The 17,659-nt window shown below is 48.9% G+C and overlaps 2 protein-coding genes across 12 annotated transcripts in view; both read right to left on the bottom strand.

Annotated features, from left to right (window-relative positions):
* LOC309517944 (uncharacterized protein) overlaps positions 1-17,659 on the bottom strand; it is a 39,913-nt gene that overhangs the window by 2,929 nt on the left and 19,325 nt on the right. For 3 of the 11 annotated variants that reach the window (XM_082197619.1, XM_082197624.1, XM_082197618.1), the window contains exons 2-4: positions 7,015-7,445; positions 6,727-6,808; positions 6,431-6,513 (exon numbers count right to left, since the gene is read on the bottom strand). The exons of 1 other annotated variant lie outside the window; for it this stretch is intronic. In XM_082197619.1, coding sequence (XP_082053745.1) covers positions 6,431-6,513; positions 6,727-6,808; positions 7,015-7,445 — 596 coding nt within the window. Of the gene's footprint in view, positions 1-6,430; positions 6,514-6,726; positions 6,834-7,014; positions 7,446-7,805; positions 7,938-8,389; positions 8,506-9,120; positions 9,393-17,659 lie in introns of those variants that run through there. 7 more of the 11 variants (XM_082197622.1, XM_082197616.1, XM_082197623.1 and 4 more) reach the window with 6 other exon arrangements.
* Positions 10,838-13,631, bottom strand: LOC309518022 (uncharacterized protein). The gene is made up of 2 exons (XM_082197793.1): positions 11,965-13,631; positions 10,838-11,203 (listed from the first exon to the last, which is right to left on the bottom strand). The coding sequence occupies exon 1, from the start codon at positions 13,600-13,602 to the stop codon at positions 12,475-12,477; it is 1,128 nt and encodes a 375-aa protein (XP_082053919.1). The 5' UTR covers positions 13,603-13,631; the 3' UTR covers positions 10,838-11,203; positions 11,965-12,474.

Here is a 17,659-nt window from a genome sequence, read left to right as displayed (position 1 = left end):
CTTTAAGTAGTCAAGCTCGTTAAGTTGTTAAGTTGTTAAGTTGTTAAGTTGCTCAGTATATAAAGAGTGTTTGTTTCTCTGTGTGTGGGGGGCGTGAAGCAAAAATGTCCGAAAGCTCCGGAGGTGTTTCTGTTATCTTTCTGCAATAAACCTGTCTTTGGAAAGACAGGCTTCCCTGTGTCGTTATTTCTTTGCTGCTGAGACTCTGAAGCTTGTACTGCAACAAGAATCTCTGCACTGGACTTAATTAATACTCTGCAAAGAGAGCTGTTGCTGGTGGCGCAGCGGAAGCGTTTACTGGACCAGTACACAAACTCTCTTAGGTTATGGACTCCTTCTACGTTTCTACAGCTGTATTGTGTGCAGAGAAAGTGAAAGCAGCTTTTGGATGAGAGAAGACCGGCTTGGTCGTAAATCCAGCTCTTAAAGGAGGCTGGAGGCGTCTGAAAAGTGAGTAAAACAAATCCCAAGGGGAAAGAGAAGAAAGGGCACACAGAGGGAGTAGCAGCAGACCCCAAGAATGGCAGCGGAAAATTTCCAGGTTCCCTTTACAAAGTTGAACTCTGCTAATTACGTGCAGTGGTCTAAGAGGGCTCAAGTCTGGTTGGAAGCCAAAGAAGTGTGGGCTGACTATGTCCAGAGGCGAAAGCCGTTTGTGGCTGTTGCAGCAGATGCCACAGCAGAGCAACAGGCTGCTGCACATGCCCAGAACAGGGAACATGATAAAATGGACACTAAAGCTAGATGCATGTTGATGGTATCGATAGACGATTCCCAATTACCTCATGTGGAAAATTTAAGGTCTGCATTTGAAATTTGGGAAGCTCTTAGGCGAATTCACCATAGAGCCACGCCCGGAGAGAAGGTGAACATTATATGTGCTTTGTATGAGTTGAAACTGAAGCCAGGGGATAGTGTGGTTGAACACACGTCACAGATGACTGAGTATTTCAACCAACTGTCATCTTTAGGTGTGAACTTTCCTGAAAATATTAAAGTTTATACTCTGCTTAGCAGCCTGCATGCAGGGTTTGAAAACTTAGTGCTAACTTTACAAGTTTTGCCAGAGGACCAGCTGAATATGAATTATGTGACTGGTAGATTGTGTGAACAAGAATATCAACATCATCGAAAACGTATTGATAATTCAAATACCCCAAGGGTTGGATGTTCAGATAATTCCCAGCGTGGGGAAACTAGCAGGCAGAGCTGTAAGGAAGCCTCACAAGTGTCTGCTATGGCCAGCAAGTCATGTTTTCGATGTGGCAGCAGGTTTCATTTGATAGCAAAGTGTCCAGAAAAGCAACAGGAATTTCAACAGTCCAAGGCCAGTTTCCGGAGTTACAGGGGAAGACGACGTGAGAACTACAAGAATCAACGATCCAGAGGGGGAGCAGGTGCTGATAAGGGACTATCTGCAATGGCAGCACAACAGAGTCCTAAAAGGAGCCAACAAACTTTGAAGTGGATAATTGACAGTGGAGCAAGTCACAGTTTAGTTCCAGCGACATCTAGTGGCCGCTTGATGAACTGCAAGACATTGCCAGTTGCAAAAACCGTGACTATAGCAGACAATAGTAAACGAGAAATGAACCTTAAAGGCACAATTTATGTTAACTGTTTGCAAACTAACCTTCCTGTTTTTGTTCTTCCAGGAATGAAGAATGGACTTTTGAGTGTGTCATGCCTGGTAAAAAGTGGTTTTAAGGTTGAGTTTGAAAATGATGTGTGCACCATTTCGAAACAGGGGAAGGAGCTAGTTAAAATTCCCTGTGAGGATGGGCTTTTTGTTTTGGTTGAAGAGCAATTAGCAGCAGGTAGATGTTCAACAGGTGAAGTGCAAGCTAAGTGTGTAAATAAGGCTCCTCATACAGGTTGTGCACATCTACTACACAGAAGGTTAGCTCATATATGCTTTAAGTATGTAAGCAAGATGCCAGATTTAGCTGAGGGGTGTAACATTAAACCCTGTCCAAATTTTCTGGATTGTTGTGCTTGTAAACATGCTAAGGTTAAGACATGTAACTATCCTAGATCTGATAGAGTAAGCAAGAAACCCTTTGAACTTGTGCACACAGACGTGTGTGGCCCTATGCCAGTCAAATCGCTTGGAGGTGCGAGATTTATGCAAATTTTGGTGGATGACTTTTCAAGGGCTAGTTGGGTTTTCTTTCTGAAAGAAAAATCACAAGCAGCTTCCATCCTGATGGATTGGATTGCAGAAGTCGAATGTAAATTTGACACCAGGGTACGTAAAATACAATCAGATCGTGGTGGGGAATATGTGAACCACACGCTGGAGACGTGGTTAAAAAGGAAAGGTATAGTTCATAGACTTACCAATCCCTATTCACCACAGGAGAATGCAGTTGCCGAAAGAAAATTTCGAACAATACAGGAAGCCATTGCTGCTTTGCTGTTTGATTCTGGACTTCCACAGCGTTTTTGGGCTGAGGCTGCACTGTATGCGAATTATACTTTTAACAGAGTGTACAATAGCACAGTAGGCAACACTCCTTACTTCATGCTGTTTGGAAAAAAACCAAAAATTGATCATCTAAGAGTTTTTGGATGTCGTGCTTATGTGCTGGTGCCTAGGGCACAACGTAGGAAAGGCGATCCTAGGTCTAAAGAAATGATTTTCTGTGGTTATCAAGCAAACACAAAAGGTTGGAGATTTGTGAATGTAGAAGGCAATCAAACGAAAGTCACAATCAGCAGAAGTGCGGAATTTTGTGAACAGGATGGTTGGAATAAAATTCATGGAAATCCTGACATACTATTTGATGTGGTGAACAGTAGCAATGAAACTCAGGCCCCAGGGCAGGTATTAGTTCCAGAACAGACTGAGAAATTTGAGTCTGAGGATGAGGGTGAGAAATCGCCTAGTTCACCCAAGTCTGTAAAGTCAGAATCTTCTAGCTCTAAAAGTTCACCTGTACAGCAAGAGAGACGTGTAAAGTCAGAATCAGAAAGTTCTTCAACTACTAGTGATAAACAGGTGACGACTAGTGATTCTGGGTCAGAGGGGGAAACTGAAGGAACATCGCAAGAACTGCTAAGGCGTTCTAAGCGTACCAACAAAGGTAAACCTCCTGAAAGGTACCAAGCTATTAGTGTTTGGGCTGGTTTGGCAAATTGCGAACCTGAAAGTTTTGAGGAGGTTGAGCAATTACCCCAGGAGGAGGCCAGTAGGTGGCGTGAGGCCATGCAAAAGGAGTTGAATTCTATGAAAGAACTGGGTGTGTTTTCCATCACCAAACTGCCAGAAGGTACCAAGGCAGTAAGTTGTAGGTGGGTGTACAGAATAAAGACAACAGCGATGGGGAAACCAGAGTACAAAGCAAGGCTTGTAGCTCGAGGTTTTACACAAAGAAAGGGGTTACATTATTCCGAAGTCTATGCACCCACTTCAAGGAGTGAAACCCTACGGGCACTATTAGCAGTTGCTGCTCAGAAAGGGTTCAAAGTGAATCAATTTGATGTCTCTACAGCTTATCTTCATTCAGACTTGGCTGAAGAGCTCTATATGGAGCTACCGCCAGGATTGAAAGTTGGTAAATCAAATCAGGTATGGAAACTACATAAATCTATTTATGGACTCAAGCAATCTGCTCATAATTGGAATGAGTGTTTGAATGACGTTTTGGTAGGCATTGGTTTTCGCAGGAGCAAGGCTGACAATTGCTTATATTTCAGAAGTTCAGGAGATGCTCAAGAATCTTTGCTTGTTTATGTAGATGACCTGATTTATACTTCAAAGACACAAGAACAAGTAAGAAAACTAGCCAAAGAGTTAAATAAACACTTCAAAGTTAAGAATCTTGGTGATGTGAAGGTCTATCTTGGTGTTCAGATAGATAGGACCAAAAATGGCAGTTTTCTACTGAATCAAAAAGGCAAGATATTACAAATGCTGAAAAAGTTTAACATGACGGAGTGTGCAGGTGTTAGAACACCAATGGAAATGGGTTTTGTAAAAGACAATGAGTTCAAGGATAGTGCTGAATTCAAGCGTGCTGAAATCTTTCAGTCAGCACTGGGAAGCTTACTTCATCTTTCGCAATGGAGTAGACCAGATATTGCTTATGCTGTTAACTTACTCAGCAGAGAAGCTTCGAAACCTAGTGTAAATGCATGGAAAGGAATTCAGAGAGTGTTAAGATATTTACAATACACCAAAGATTTTTGCCTTGAATTATCTTCGGAAGGACAAGCACAGATTACTTGTTGGGCAGATAGTGACTGGGCAAATTTAAAGGATAGAAAATCAGTGTCTGGCTGTGTAATAAAATTTGGTAACTCTCTGATTGGGTGGAGATCCAAGAAACAGAACCTGATTGCTTTGTCGTCAACAGAAGCTGAGTTCTGTGCCTTATCTGAGTTATGTAGAGATCTAGAATTTTACAAATGCTTGGCACAAGAGATGTATGAAAAGGCCATCACTCCAATCACTGTATGGGGTGATAATCAACCGTGTCTTAAGTTAGCACAAAATGGGCAGTTTAAAGGTCGTACAAAACATTTGGATATCCGCTTTCAAAATGTTTGTCAAACGGTAAAAGCAGGAATTGTTAAATTAAATTACTGTCCCAGTCATGAAAATCAAGCTGATGGTTTTACAAAACCGCTTGGTTTTCAGCGGCATGAAAACTTTTGTGAAGAAATGGGTCTGAAGTAATTTTGTTTTTTGTATTGCCAGCGAGAGGGGGTGTTAGGGTGTGAAACCTAAGACGCTGGCAAGTTAGCAATGTCATGTAACTTTAAGTAGTCAAGCTCGTTAAGTTGTTAAGTTGTTAAGTTGTTAAGTTGCTCAGTATATAAAGAGTGTTTGTTTCTCTGTGTGTGGGGGGCGTGAAGCAAAAATGTCCGAAAGCTCCGGAGGTGTTTCTGTTATCTTTCTGCAATAAACCTGTCTTTGGAAAGACAGGCTTCCCTGTGTCGTTATTTCTTTGCTGCTGAGACTCTGAAGCTTGTACTGCAACAAGAATCTCTGCACTGGACTTAATTAATACTCTGCAAAGAGAGCTGTTGCTGGTGGCGCAGCGGAAGCGTTTACTGGACCAGTACACAAACTCTCTTAGAAGGTTCCTGCTGCTTGGGTTATTCCTTCAGAGAAGCAGAGTACAGCTGGTTGAAGCTGGCCCTGTTAATTTTCTATCCCAAGGCCATGCTGCCTATAAACATAGACCATAATTCCTCTGTCGTGGATGTGAGTCCAATTATGGCTCCCTTTGGAAGAGGATACTGTTTGGTACAAGGAAAGGGCAGGTCTTTGCTGTATTTTAATTTGACTGCTGTGGCAGATTCAAGAGTTGCACAGGGTTAGATTCCAGCCCCCACAACCAAGGGGGTATCTTGTTCTTCAGCTCAAGGGGGAGGCCTCTAAACTCTCTTACCTGCTTAGCCTCCTGCACTATCCCTTCAAACTTAAGCATTTAATAATTATGGGCTAATACTTGCCTGGATCTGCCTGGGGTCTCCTTTGACTTCTCTCATCTAAGGTGTTGAACACTGATTTGGCTATTGGAAATAACTTGCTAATGCTTTCCCCATCATAACCAATATGCGGGTTTAGGGCATTTCTGATGTCAAACATGGATTTGTCCTTAAAGAACCCATTTATAACACCCTTCATGTTGGAAGGTTTTCCAGATAAATCCCTGCCTATGTTTCATGGCGGCTACCAGACGGACGTAGTATTCAGATGGATGTTCATCTGTGTAGTCCCTGTATGACGGTTTATGACATTACACTGTTTGCTGACTGGCAGGTTTGATGGCATCTAGGATGGTTGTCTTAAAAATCTTCAGGCACTAGGATCCATGATCAGTGTTATGGCCCCAGCTGGGCTTGTTGGCTATGGGGTTCCCCATTGACAAAATGGATGTAAGTCAAGGTCCCTGTCTCCGAAATGGCACTGGGACCCTGTTTTGGCCTGGTTTAAAGGTGGGGAAAGGCTGGGGATGAGGATCCACTCTGTACTTTCCCCATGCTCTGTTTTGGGGTGGGGGAACCTCACAATGACCAAAAGTCAACTTAACGGGGCATATGGAGGCAAAAATGAAAGGACGTCCTCTCTCTTCACCCCATGGTCTGTTTTTTGGGGGGGAGGGGGTGTTGGGGAATCTTGGCCACTGTTTCTATGATATGTCAACTGCTTAGAAGCCCATCGGAGCACTCAATCATAAATATATAAATAAAACTGCAAGTATTGATAAATAATACTAGCAACATACAGAAAGCTAGTTAAGGAGGGGAGGCTGTTTCCTTATTTTCAGCAGATAGACCTCCTTAAATGGCACTTTCAGCCTTTGTTTGGTACAGCTTTGACAAAAGCAAAGAGGGAGAGAGATATTTCTTCATTCCCAGAGGAACCCTGGCTGCCCCACTCCTGAGCCTCTTTCCCCACAAGGCTCCTTCCTCCTACCTGATCTGCTTCTGCAGCTGCTGATTCCTCTCCACCACCAGGAAAAGACGGGTGAGGAGGTCTTGTTGGCATTCTTCTTTCACCTGAGAGACAAAGGTTAGTTGGAAGCCAGGAGTGCATGCTTCTCTGAGATGTACATTTTGACGGTTGTACCTATTTCATAGCTTTGTTGTGCTCTTCTGGGCTCTTGGGCCCAAATGTCTCCCCCCCCCCCAAAATTTTTTTTGAAAGAACTCACAGATTACTTTCAAAAGCATCAGAAAGACCAAATGGAGAAGAAACTCCTTCCTCCTTACCTAGTGAACTCTCTCTCGTGTCTAGTGGAGTCCTCTCTGCCTCAAAGCAATTGGAGCCCATTTCTGCAACCAGATCATTTTCCTGAAAGAGCAACAAGGATTCAAAACTGGAGAGAATGGAGAGAAAGGCTAGAGAAGGAACGGGAGAGGCAAAATCTTTAGGGGTATCTCATGTCATTTATTGGATGCTCCCCCCCCCCAAAGGATGAGCAATTAGTATAGGTTTTTAGGATGGGCTCCCTCCTGTTTGGAGCCCCTTGGGAGCATCCAGAGGAAAGTCTCTCTCACCTGCTTCTCCACCTGCTTCCTCTCCTCCGCCTGACTCAGGAGGAAACCTTCGGCCAGGGCCACTGCCTGGGAACTGCTCTCTGCTCCGCATTCCCTCACCCAGCTCTCCATCTCCGCTGGAAGGACAGCCAGGAACTGCTCCAAGATCACCAGGTCCAGCATCTCAGCTTTCGTGTGCCTTTCTGGCTTCAGCCACTGGTGGCAAAGGTGGTGGAGTCGGCTGCAAACTTCTCGGGGTCCTTCAGCCTCCTGGTAACGGAACCAGCTGAACTGCTGGCTCTGCGCCTCTGAGTGGAGGGTGTCCTCCTCTCCCAGGAGCTTCTGCACTGAGTTTTCCCATAATCCCCCACTGCTCCCAGTTTCCATGGCAGGGCCTGTTCCTCCTTCAGGGCCAGTTGAGTCTCTCTCATCCATCTGACCTCTCAGGAAGCCTGCAAGAGATCAGAAGAAAACTCTTTTTACAAAAGAAATCCAAAAATCCAAATTAACATCCAACATTCAAAAGCAATTTTAAATAAACCCTCTCCCCAAAAAAACAGCACCCACCCGAGTTAAAACTCCATCACTGCTACAACAATAACTGGAATTTCTAGGCACCTATTCATTATATGAAGCAACGTATGAGTGGACTAAAACCATGTGCATTTACAAAATACACATTCAGGGGCCAAAAGGTTCAGCCAGATGCCTGAAGCAGGAGTAGTGATAATCATAATAACAATAATATTATCATTTCCCATTACAAATATTTTCCCACCAGAGAAAAACACACACTTTCTACATTCAGCTACCTTCCAATATTCTGTTCCTGCGTCAGAAACTCGGCTATGATTTTTTCATCAGGTCAGTGCCTAGAATCCATCCAGTTAATCCATTTCGGGAAGCCCCCCCCCCCAATAAACCATCACTGCTGATGCCAAAGTCCAGGCCAAGAAACGTAGCTGCGCTTGATTTTGGGAACAGGTAGAGGAAAGAAAGTCGGCTCCGGGGGGTGAGGGGTTGCCCGGATGGATCAGCTGAACACGGCGTCCTCCCGTGGGGGGGGGGGGGGCTCGGCTTCCCGGCTCTGGACCGGAGGGGATCCTTGCATTGCCCTCTCTGTGGAGATGCCCTGGAAGACGGGCTGGAAACGGGCCCCCCACACCGCGGCCACATGATGGGCTGGGATCCCTCTCTTGAGTCACGGCATAGTTATACTCCCCTTTATTTCTCCAATGAGCTCAAGGGGGCATCCATGGGTCTATGGCTGCACACCTCCTGGGAAGGAGCCCCCGCCCTGGCTTTGCAGAGATGGAGGGGGAGGACCCTGGGCTCCCTCATTTGGGACCCCTCTTCTCCCCAATGCCCCCTCCGGGGGAAGAGAGAGGAGACTCACCAGAGCGCAGAAGGCGCCGCCCAGGCAGCATTTGCAAAGGAGACGACAGCCCCCTCCTCCTCTTGCAGGAAGGGAGGGGGAAGGGAGGACCTGCCCCCCCCCCCGCGACACATTTATATCCTGTCCTCTCTAGGAATCCAGCTCAGCTCCTTTTAACCCTTGGCAAGCCGTGCGCACCCAGCTCACCCTTCTCTCCCTTTTCGCCTCCAGAGCAGGAGACCAGGAGAAGTCATGTGCGCTGCGCAGCCAGAGAAGTTTTCTGGGGGGCGGTTCTAATCTGCTCCCTCCCTTGTGTTACGGAAATGAGGGGGGGCATTTTAGAGAGCAGTTTTCCGCCTCCTTCCCAAACCCCTGGACGATGAGCCCAGCCACCTTCATAGAATCATAGGCCATCGAGTCCAACCCCCGCCAACACCCCACCTTCCTTCGTAGTCGCAGAAGCACTGCATTAACCATGGCTGTAAACCAGCACGTTCAATCGATCAATATTGTCGGAATGTTCAGGGAGGCAGGAGAGGATATATTGTTTAATAATATCCTTCCTAACTTGCCTTAGCAAGTTCAATAACTTAGCAGAGTTTAAACATTCCCCCCTTAAACGCACAGCGGTTAACTTGTTGCCAGCTCGTTTGAGCTTCTAAATACAGTATAGGATTTCTGGTAATTCCCTTTTGTCCCTCTTTATAGACACGACAATCTTATTTAAAGTCAGCAAAAACAAGTTTACTCACAGTATCATCAGTGCACAATCGCATCCCTTAAGGCAGACTTAGGTTACAAAATATATACAAGAGGAACTATCCCATACGGGGTGCTCTGCGGGCTGGAAGGAAATAGCTGAAGAGCTGTTGCTTCTTCCATAAAAGCAAGATGGAGAAGACAGTCCAAGAGAGGAAGTGTGCTCCTGCCTTGCTCTTTTGTTACCTGGCCAGGTAAGGCCACGCCCGTCTCTAGTCACATGCAGAAGAAGTTTGTACAAAACATCCCCTTGCATGTCCACTCTAGGAATAAAAAAATTCCTTCCAGTAGCACCTTAAAGACCAACTAAGTTAGTTCTTGGTATGAGCTTTCGTGTGCATGCACACTTCTTCAGATACACTGAAACAGAAGTTGCCAGATCCTTCGATATATAACACTCTAGGAATGTTATGCTTGACTGCTATGTCTTTCACATCCCACAAATATATAACGCTGAACTTATGTTACTGCTTGATGAATGAAACCTGTGTTTTATGAATGGACTCTGTATTTTGAGGATTACCAAAGATCGACCAGCGGGGAGCTCTGAATTCTGACAGCTAACCAATCGGGTATTACCAAACAGCGCCCCCTATTGTGCGAAGTAGGTAAGCCGCAGGGAATGGCGCAAACCCTTCAGCCCAGCAGATCAGCCTTTGCACGGTTGACTGAGCACCAGTTTCTGTGTAGATAATGGAGAAAGCTGGTAAATTGTATCTCTTCGGGTTTCGATTGCCAGAACCTCTTACATTGTTGCAAGAAAGCGTCAAATTGTATTCCTTTGTCTTTGACAGTGCTGATGGAGTACTAACCTTTGAAAAAGCATTTAAAATCAATGCCTTAACCAATTCTCCCCATTTCAATGACATTTTGCTTCAAAAGGGAAGGCAGATTTGGACACCACCACCCTCCATAATCCCTGAGGCATACAGTCATGTACACAGCACCCCTCCCTTGAGGGAAACAATGGACATCTTCTGATGGGTTTGTTCAAGCCAGGTGTTCCCAAAGCCCATCCTCCCATCCTTGAGAAGGCCAGAAGACAAGGATATGCAATGACAGTTTTATTGTTCTTTAGGTGGCGGCTACTTAAGGTGTCAGTAGGGATGTGGGTGGCGCTGTGGGTTAAACCACAGAGCCTAGGACTTGCCGATCAGAAGGTCAGAGGTTCGAATTCCCACGGCGCGTTGAGCTCCCGTTGTTTGGTCCCTGCTCCTGCCAACCTAGCAGTTTGAAAGCACGTCAAAGTGCAAGTAGATGAATAGGTACCGCTCTGGCGGGAAGGTAAATGGTGTTTCCGTACGCTGCTCTGGTTTGCCAGAAGCGGCTTAGTCATGCTGGCCACATGACCCGGAAGCTGTACGCCAGCTCCCTCGGCCAAAAAAGTGAGATGAGCGCCGCAACCCCAGAGTCGGTCATGACTGGACCTAATGGTCAGGGGTCCCTTTACCTTTACTTAAGGTGTCTGGAACTTAATCTGGTGTCTGGAACTTAATCTGATAAGCGGGGCAACTTAACAAACTTGGGTATCCTCACAACTCTCCTCCCTCCTTGTATACCAGTATACCTGAAGGAGCGTCGCCACCCCCATCGTTCTACCCGGACACTGAGGTCCAGCTCTGAGGGCCTTCTGGTGGTTCCCTCCCTGTGGAACGCCCTCCCACCAGATGTTAAAGAAATAAACAACCACCTGACCTTTAGAAGACATACAGAGGCAGCCCTGTTTAGGGAAGTTTTTAATGACGATGTTTTAATGTATTTTTAATCTTTTGTTGGAAGTTGCCCAGAGTGGCTGGGGAAAACCAGCCAGATTTGGGGGGGGGGGTATAAATAAATTATGATGATGATGATGATGTATCAGTGATGTATGAATGATGCTTATGGAAATGCATTCTGGGTAGTGTGTAACCTATGTTCGGGGTTCTTACTCCTTGTGGGGACCTATTGGGCAACAATAAAGGTCGTGGTCTACGGACTGCTGTATTTCTTTGTTACTTGGCTAGAACTTCCTTCTTTTGCTGACCGCAGAGACCTGTGGGGGGAGTTGCACCCCAACAAGCTGGTCTGCTGAGTATCCTCGTGTCAGGGTTGCTTCCAGATCCTAGCTCACAGAGGATCACGCCAGCCAGCGATCATTAAATAAAAGTCTTTATTGAGTTACAGTCTTCATTCTCAAGCTGCTGCGCGCAACTCTACGTCTTATGCTTAGATCGGCGAAGCTCCGTCTGAGTCTCCGCCCCTTGTGCACCAACTTAATATCCTAGCCCTGCTCCACCTTTTCCGCCTGACAGTTCTCCTCTGGGTCCCTCTGCCCCCCGGGGTCTCTTCCTTCCGGGATTCTTCTGACGCTGACCCCCCGGACCCTTCTGTCTCCTTGCGCCGGGCTTTAGGACCTGGCTCCCTTTCCGGGCTGCCTACTGCGCCACCTTCCTGTGCATTTGAACTTGGCGCGCGCGCCCAACCTTCCACTTTCCGTCTAACCGTCACTTCGCTCCCCGATGGAGGTGTGGCCACTCCTGACTCGTGCCCTCCCTCCTGTTGTGAGCTGCCAGCGCTTGATCCCTGGCGCCCTTCCTCATCCCTGCTCTCTGGCGGTGACGCTGGTCCCGATTTCCAACTGCTCCCCTCTGAGTCCCCTCTGGCTCTATCTTCCTGGGGTGTCCCCCTAGTCTCCCCCCTTGCCCTGGCCACTGGTGCTCCTTTTTGTGAATCTTCTGATTCACTGGAAGGACTCGGAGATCTCGGGTCGTCGTCATCACTCATCTTTTCTTCTGCCTCCTCCCCCTCGCTCTCTGTTTCCTCCCTTTCCCTCGCCTCTGCTCCTGAACCCCTGACACCTCGCACCCCGGAATTTCCCCTAACATTTGAAAACAGAAACAGGAGGAGCAGCTTGTAGGAGAAAAGGGTTGTGCCATGGGAAATGGAAGAAGCTGGTTTTCTCCTGCTGCAAAGGTTGGGACTGAGGCCATTGATTCAAGTAACAGGAAAGGAGATTTCAGCTAAACAGTAGGCATAACTTTCTATCAGTAAGAGCTAATTCACTACAGAACAGACTTCACCAGAAGTTGCTGGACTGTTCTTGATTGGAGGTTTTTCAGCAGAGGCTGAATGGCCATCTGTCACAGACAGTGCTATTTTTCTAGACAAATGGTGCCAGAACACCCCACGAACTGTCCCTTGTTCTTTGAGAATGGCAATGGCAACCCACCTGAGAGGTGCCAGAGCAAAGTTCTGGTGAACTCCAGTTGGAAAAAAACCAAACACCTTTAGTTGAGCTTCCTGCATTGCAGGGAGTTAATCTAGATGACCCTCATAGTCACTTCCAACACTATGATTCTGCAATTCAACTATTCTCCCTGCTGTGAGTTCTTGGATGGAAAGTGGGCTTGGTCCTCTGAAGCTCTTTCCACATTCCAAGCGCTGTTATGGTTTCTCCCCATATGAATTCTTTGATGGGAAGTGAGATGGTCCTTTCTATTGAAGCTCTTTCCACAATCCAAGCACTGATACAATTTCTCCCCTGTATGGATTCTTTGATGGGAAGTGAGATTGTCCTTTCTACTGAAGCTCTTTCCACAATCCAAGCAGTGATATGGTTTTTCCCCTGTATGAATTCTTTTATGGAAAGTCAGATGGACACCTTTTCTGAAGTTCTTTCCACATTCGAAGCATTGATATGGTTTCTCCCCTGTATGAATTCTTTGATGGGAAGTGAGACTGGCCTTGTGAATGAAGCTCTTTCCACATTTGAAGCATTGAAAACATTTCTCCCCTGTATGAATTCTTTGATGGGATGTGAGACCAGAGCTCTGATTGAAGCTCTTTCCACATTCCAAGCACTGATATGGTTTCTCCCCTGTATGAAGTCTTTGATGGGAAGTGAGGTACGATCTCCGACCGAATCTCTTTCCACATTCTAGGCACTGATACGGCTTGTGCCCTGTATGAATACTTTGATGGGAATTGAGATTTTGCTTGTGGGTGAAGCTCTTGCCACATTCCAAACATTCATAGGGTTTCTCCCCTGTATGGGTTCTTTGATGGAACGTGAGATTGCCTTTTTGACTGAAGCTCTTTCCACATTCCAAACATGGATAGGGTTTCTCCCCTGTATGTATTATTAGATGGAAAATGATACTTTCCTTGCGGGAGAAGTTCTTTCCACATTCCAAGCACTGATGTGGTTTCTCCCCTGTATGTATTCTTTGATGGGAAGTGAGATTTGTCTTCCAACTGAAGCTCTTTCCACACTCTTGACATTGAAATGGTTTCTCCTGTGTATGAATTCTCTGATGGGCATTGAGACTTCCCTTCCGGTTGAAGCTCTTTCCACATTTCAAGCACTGATAAGGTTTCTCCCCTATATGAATTATTTGATGAGAAGTGGAAAGGGTGTGAGAGCTCTCTCCACACTCCGCATATTTATGTGGTTTCTGCACTGTGTTGATTTTTTCGTGGTCTCCCCTGTTATTCATTCCCAATTCATCACCACCTGCGATGAAGAGACAAATGGATTAGAACCTCAGAAATAAATAGAATTTCAAAGCAGATATTATCATCTGTCAGGGTTACTTCCAGATCCGAGCTCACAGAGGATCACGCTAGCCAGCGGTCGTTAAATAAAAGTCTTTATTGAGTTACAGTCTCCATTCTCGAGCTGCTGCGTGCAACCCTACGTCTTATGCTTAGATCGGCGAAGCTCCGTCTGAGTCTCCGCCCCTTGCGCACCAACTTAATATCCTAGCCCTGCTCTACCTTTTCCGCCTGACAGTTCTCCTCTGGGTCCCTCTGCCCCCCGGGGTCTCTTCCTTCCGGGATTCTTCTGACGCTGACCCCCCGGACCCTTCTGTCTCCTTGCGCCGGGCTTTAGGACCTGGCTCCCTTTCCGGGCTGCCTACTGCGCCACCTTCCTGTGCATTTGAACGTGGCGCGCGCGCCCAACCTTCCACTTTCCGTCTAACCGTCACTTCGCTCCCCGATGAAGGTGTGGCCACTCCTGACTCGTGCCCTCCTTCCTGTTGCGAGCTGCCAGCGCTTGCTCCCTGGCGCTCTTCCTCTTTCCTACTCTCTGGCGGTGACGTTGGTCCCGATCTCCAACTGCTCCCCTCTGAGTCCCCTCTGGCTCTTTCTTCCTGGGGTGTCCCCCTAGTCTCCCCCCTTGCCCTGGCCACTGGTGCTCCTTTTTGTGAATCTTCTGATTCACTGGAAAGGCTCGGAGATCTCGGGTCGTCGTCATCACTCATCCTTTCGTCTGCCTCCTCCCCCTCGCTCTCTGTTTCCTCCCTTGCCCTCGCCTCTGCTCCTGAACCCCTGACATCCATCCCCCCCTCGAAGCCCCCTCTTCCCCCCTCCCCTCCTTCCGGTGCGGGAACTGGGTGCTGCAGTGTCAAGGGGACGAATGTCGGGTACAGTTCGCTTCCCGTGGCGGGCCTCCATCCGAAGTCTTCCGGTTCTTCCTCCCTGCTCTCGTCGACGACGGTCACCTCTGCTTCCATCTCTGTGCCGCCGTGCTCGAGACCCTGGTCGTCCCCGAAAACGTCCATGTCCGTCTCTCCCTCACTTCCTTCTGGAGGCGTTGCTCGTCCTGGACCCTCCAGCCACTGTCTGCGCCACTGCTCCTCTGGTCGATCATCCCACCAATACGAGGGTTCTGAAGCAGATCCCGAGGGCGACCCCTCCGGGGAACGGGCGTCTCGTGTCGGTTCCTCATCCGAGTCGAACCCCCGGAACGTGCTGGCTGAAAGCGTGGGCGTGAAAAGCCAGTCGTCGAAAAAGTCCGCTGGCATTGGCCTATGGGGGAAAAGGGCATGAAACTCTTCCTTGAGCAGAGGTTCATCTAAAGCGTAGCCCGGCACCCAGCTGTTGGCACTGGCCGGGGTGCCCTCCTTAGCGAGAAGGTATTCTACCCCCTCTTCCCCCCATCTGGAGTCCAAAATCTCCGTGACTTCGTTGAGGCGCACCTCCTGTGCCATTCCCCGTTGCCTGGTTCCCTCTCGGAGCGGACTTGGCGTCGTTCCGGGTTCCTGAAACCTGTGCGGTGCCTTGTAGGGAGTGAGCACCGATCTGTGGAACACCGGATGCATTCTGGAACCCTCCGGAAGCGCCAGCCTGAAGGCCACCGGGTTGACCTGCTCTTCGACTTGGTAGGGCCCCAGTTGCTTATGCCCTAGTTTCTTCTTGGCCAACGACCTGGCCGGCACTGCGTGGGCTGCTAGCCAGACCCAGTCTCCCACATGGATCTCTTCGCCAACTCTTCTGTGTTTGTCTGCCTGCACCTTGTATGCGTGTTTGGCCAGCTCCAGGTGCCGCCGCAGCTGATCGTGGACCTCCTGCAACTCCGACACGAACGCATCCGCTGTCTGCGGCTCCCCCTCCACCAGTCTTTCCAGTCCCGGGAAGGTTCTGGGGTGCCTCCCGTTGTTGGCGAAGAACGGCGTGACCCCCGTGGACACGTGCTTCGTGTTGTTGTAGGCGAACTCGGCGAGCGGCAGGTAATCCACCCACGTCGCAGGCTGTTGATTCGCATAGCATCTCAGGTACTGCTGCATGATGGCATTGACCCGCTCCGCTTGCCCGTTGGTCTGCGGGTCTCTCGCCGACGCCAGGTTGATCTTGACGTTTAGGAAGCCCATCAGCTTCTGCCAGAAATTCGAGATGACTGCCGCCCGCGGTCGGACAGAATAGACCGTGGCAGACCGTGAACCTTGAACACGTGGTCTATGAACAGTTTGGCGGTTTGTTCCGCCGTGGCCACCTTCGCACACGGGATGAAATGTGCCATCTTGGAGAACAAGTCCACCACCACCAGCACTGCCGTCTTGCCCCTTGAGCTGGGCAGATCCGTGACGAAGTCCAGGGCGACTCTCTCCCATGGCTCGACCGGAGTTTGCAGCGGTTCCAACAGTCCGGCCGGCGGTCTGTGCACTGGTTTGGCCCTCTGACAGGTGTCGCACCTCGCCACATAGTCCGCGACCTCCCCTCTCATTCCGGGCCACCAGAAATCCCTGGCGACTAATTCCACCGTCTTCTCCTTGCCAAAGTGCCCGGCAGTGGGTGCGTCGTGCAGCTGATGCAGTACCTTGGCGCGAAGTTCGTCTCCCGGCACGTAGATGGCCCCTTTGCGGATGAGCAATCCATCTCTCAGCTGGAACCCGTCGGTCGCTGCCGTGCCCCTTTGCATCTCTGCCATCTTTGCTTGCGCGAAGGAGTCAATCTGCAACGCTCGTCGCACCGCCTCCAGGTCCACTGTCGCCGCAGCGCACGCCCACACTGTTGGTGCGAAGATGTGCATGGCGGCCGCTGGCGTGGCGTCCTCCAGATACTGTGGCTTACGGGAGAGCGCGTCCGCCATGATGTTGGTGTCCCCCGGGACATACTCTATCCGGAAGTCGAAGTTCGCAAAGAACTCAGCCCAACGTATCTGCCTCTGGTTCAGGAACTGTGCCGTGCGCCAGTGCTCCAGATTCTTGTGGTCCGTGCAGACCTGCACCGTGTACTTGGCTCCAATCAGGAAGTGCCTCCATGCTTTGAACGCTGCATGAATAGCCAGCAACTCCCTGTCCCAGATGGTGTAGTTCTGTTCGGACTTGCTGAGCTTCCTGGAGTAAAACGCTCCGGGCCTCCAAACCCCCTGCGGGTCCTTCTGCAGCAGGACTGCTCCGACGGCTCTGTCCGAGGCGTCTGTTTCAACTCTCATCGGCCTGCTGGGGTCGACATGAAGCAGCTGTTCCTCCGACGCGAAAAGACGCTTGAGTGCCTGAAAGGACTGCTCCGCCTGCGCTGTCCAGATGAACTTCTTTTTCTTGGAACTGAGCGTGTCCGTGATGGCCGCTGTCTGCATAGCGAAGCCTTTGATGAACTTGCGATAGAAGTTCGCGAAGCCGACAAACCGTTGGACCTCCTTCCAGTTGCGTGGGCTTTTCCAATCCAACACCGCTCGAACCTTGGCGCTGTCCATGGCGAGCCCCTTGTCAGACAACTTGTAGCCCAGGAAATCCACCTCCGTCACGTCGAATTGGCACTTCTCCAGCTTGGCGTAAAGCCTATGTTGCTGGAGCCTGCTCAGCACTTCCCTGACGTGTCTGTCATGCTCCTGCTGCGATTCCGAAAAGATCAGGATGTCATCCAAGAAGCAGACGCACGTCTTGTAGAGGAGCCCCGCCAACACGTGATGCATGAAAGCTTGAAAAACGTGGGAGCCATTTTGCAATCCAAAAGGCATAACTCTATATTCGTAGGTGCCCAGGGGCGTGAACATGGCTGTCTTCCACTCATCTCCTTCCCGCATGCGAATGAGGTTGTACGCCCCTCGCAGATCCAACTTGGTGAACACGCTGCCCTTGCGTACTTTTGCGAGGAGGTCGTCGATTCGGGGCATGGGGAAGTCCGACGGCTTGGTGACACTGTTCAAAATGCGGTAGTCCACTACGAGTCTTTTTTGGGGCGTGTCTCGCTTCTTCACAAAGAATACAGGACTGCCCCCCGCTGCCTGGGACTCTCGGATGAAACCGCGCTTCAAATTATGATCTATGA

This window comes from Podarcis vaucheri (genome assembly GCF_965113315.1).
Source record: "Podarcis vaucheri genome assembly, chromosome: 13".
Taxonomy (NCBI): Eukaryota; Metazoa; Chordata; class Lepidosauria; order Squamata; family Lacertidae; genus Podarcis; species Podarcis vaucheri.
This window is presented reverse-complemented; position numbering and strand designations above follow the sequence as displayed.

What these genes read in the sequence shown, in the direction of transcription:
- LOC309518022 (XM_082197793.1), bottom strand. Translation starts at nt 13,602, where the DNA reads ATGAATAACAGGGGAGACCACGAAAAAATCAACACAGTGCAGAAACCA.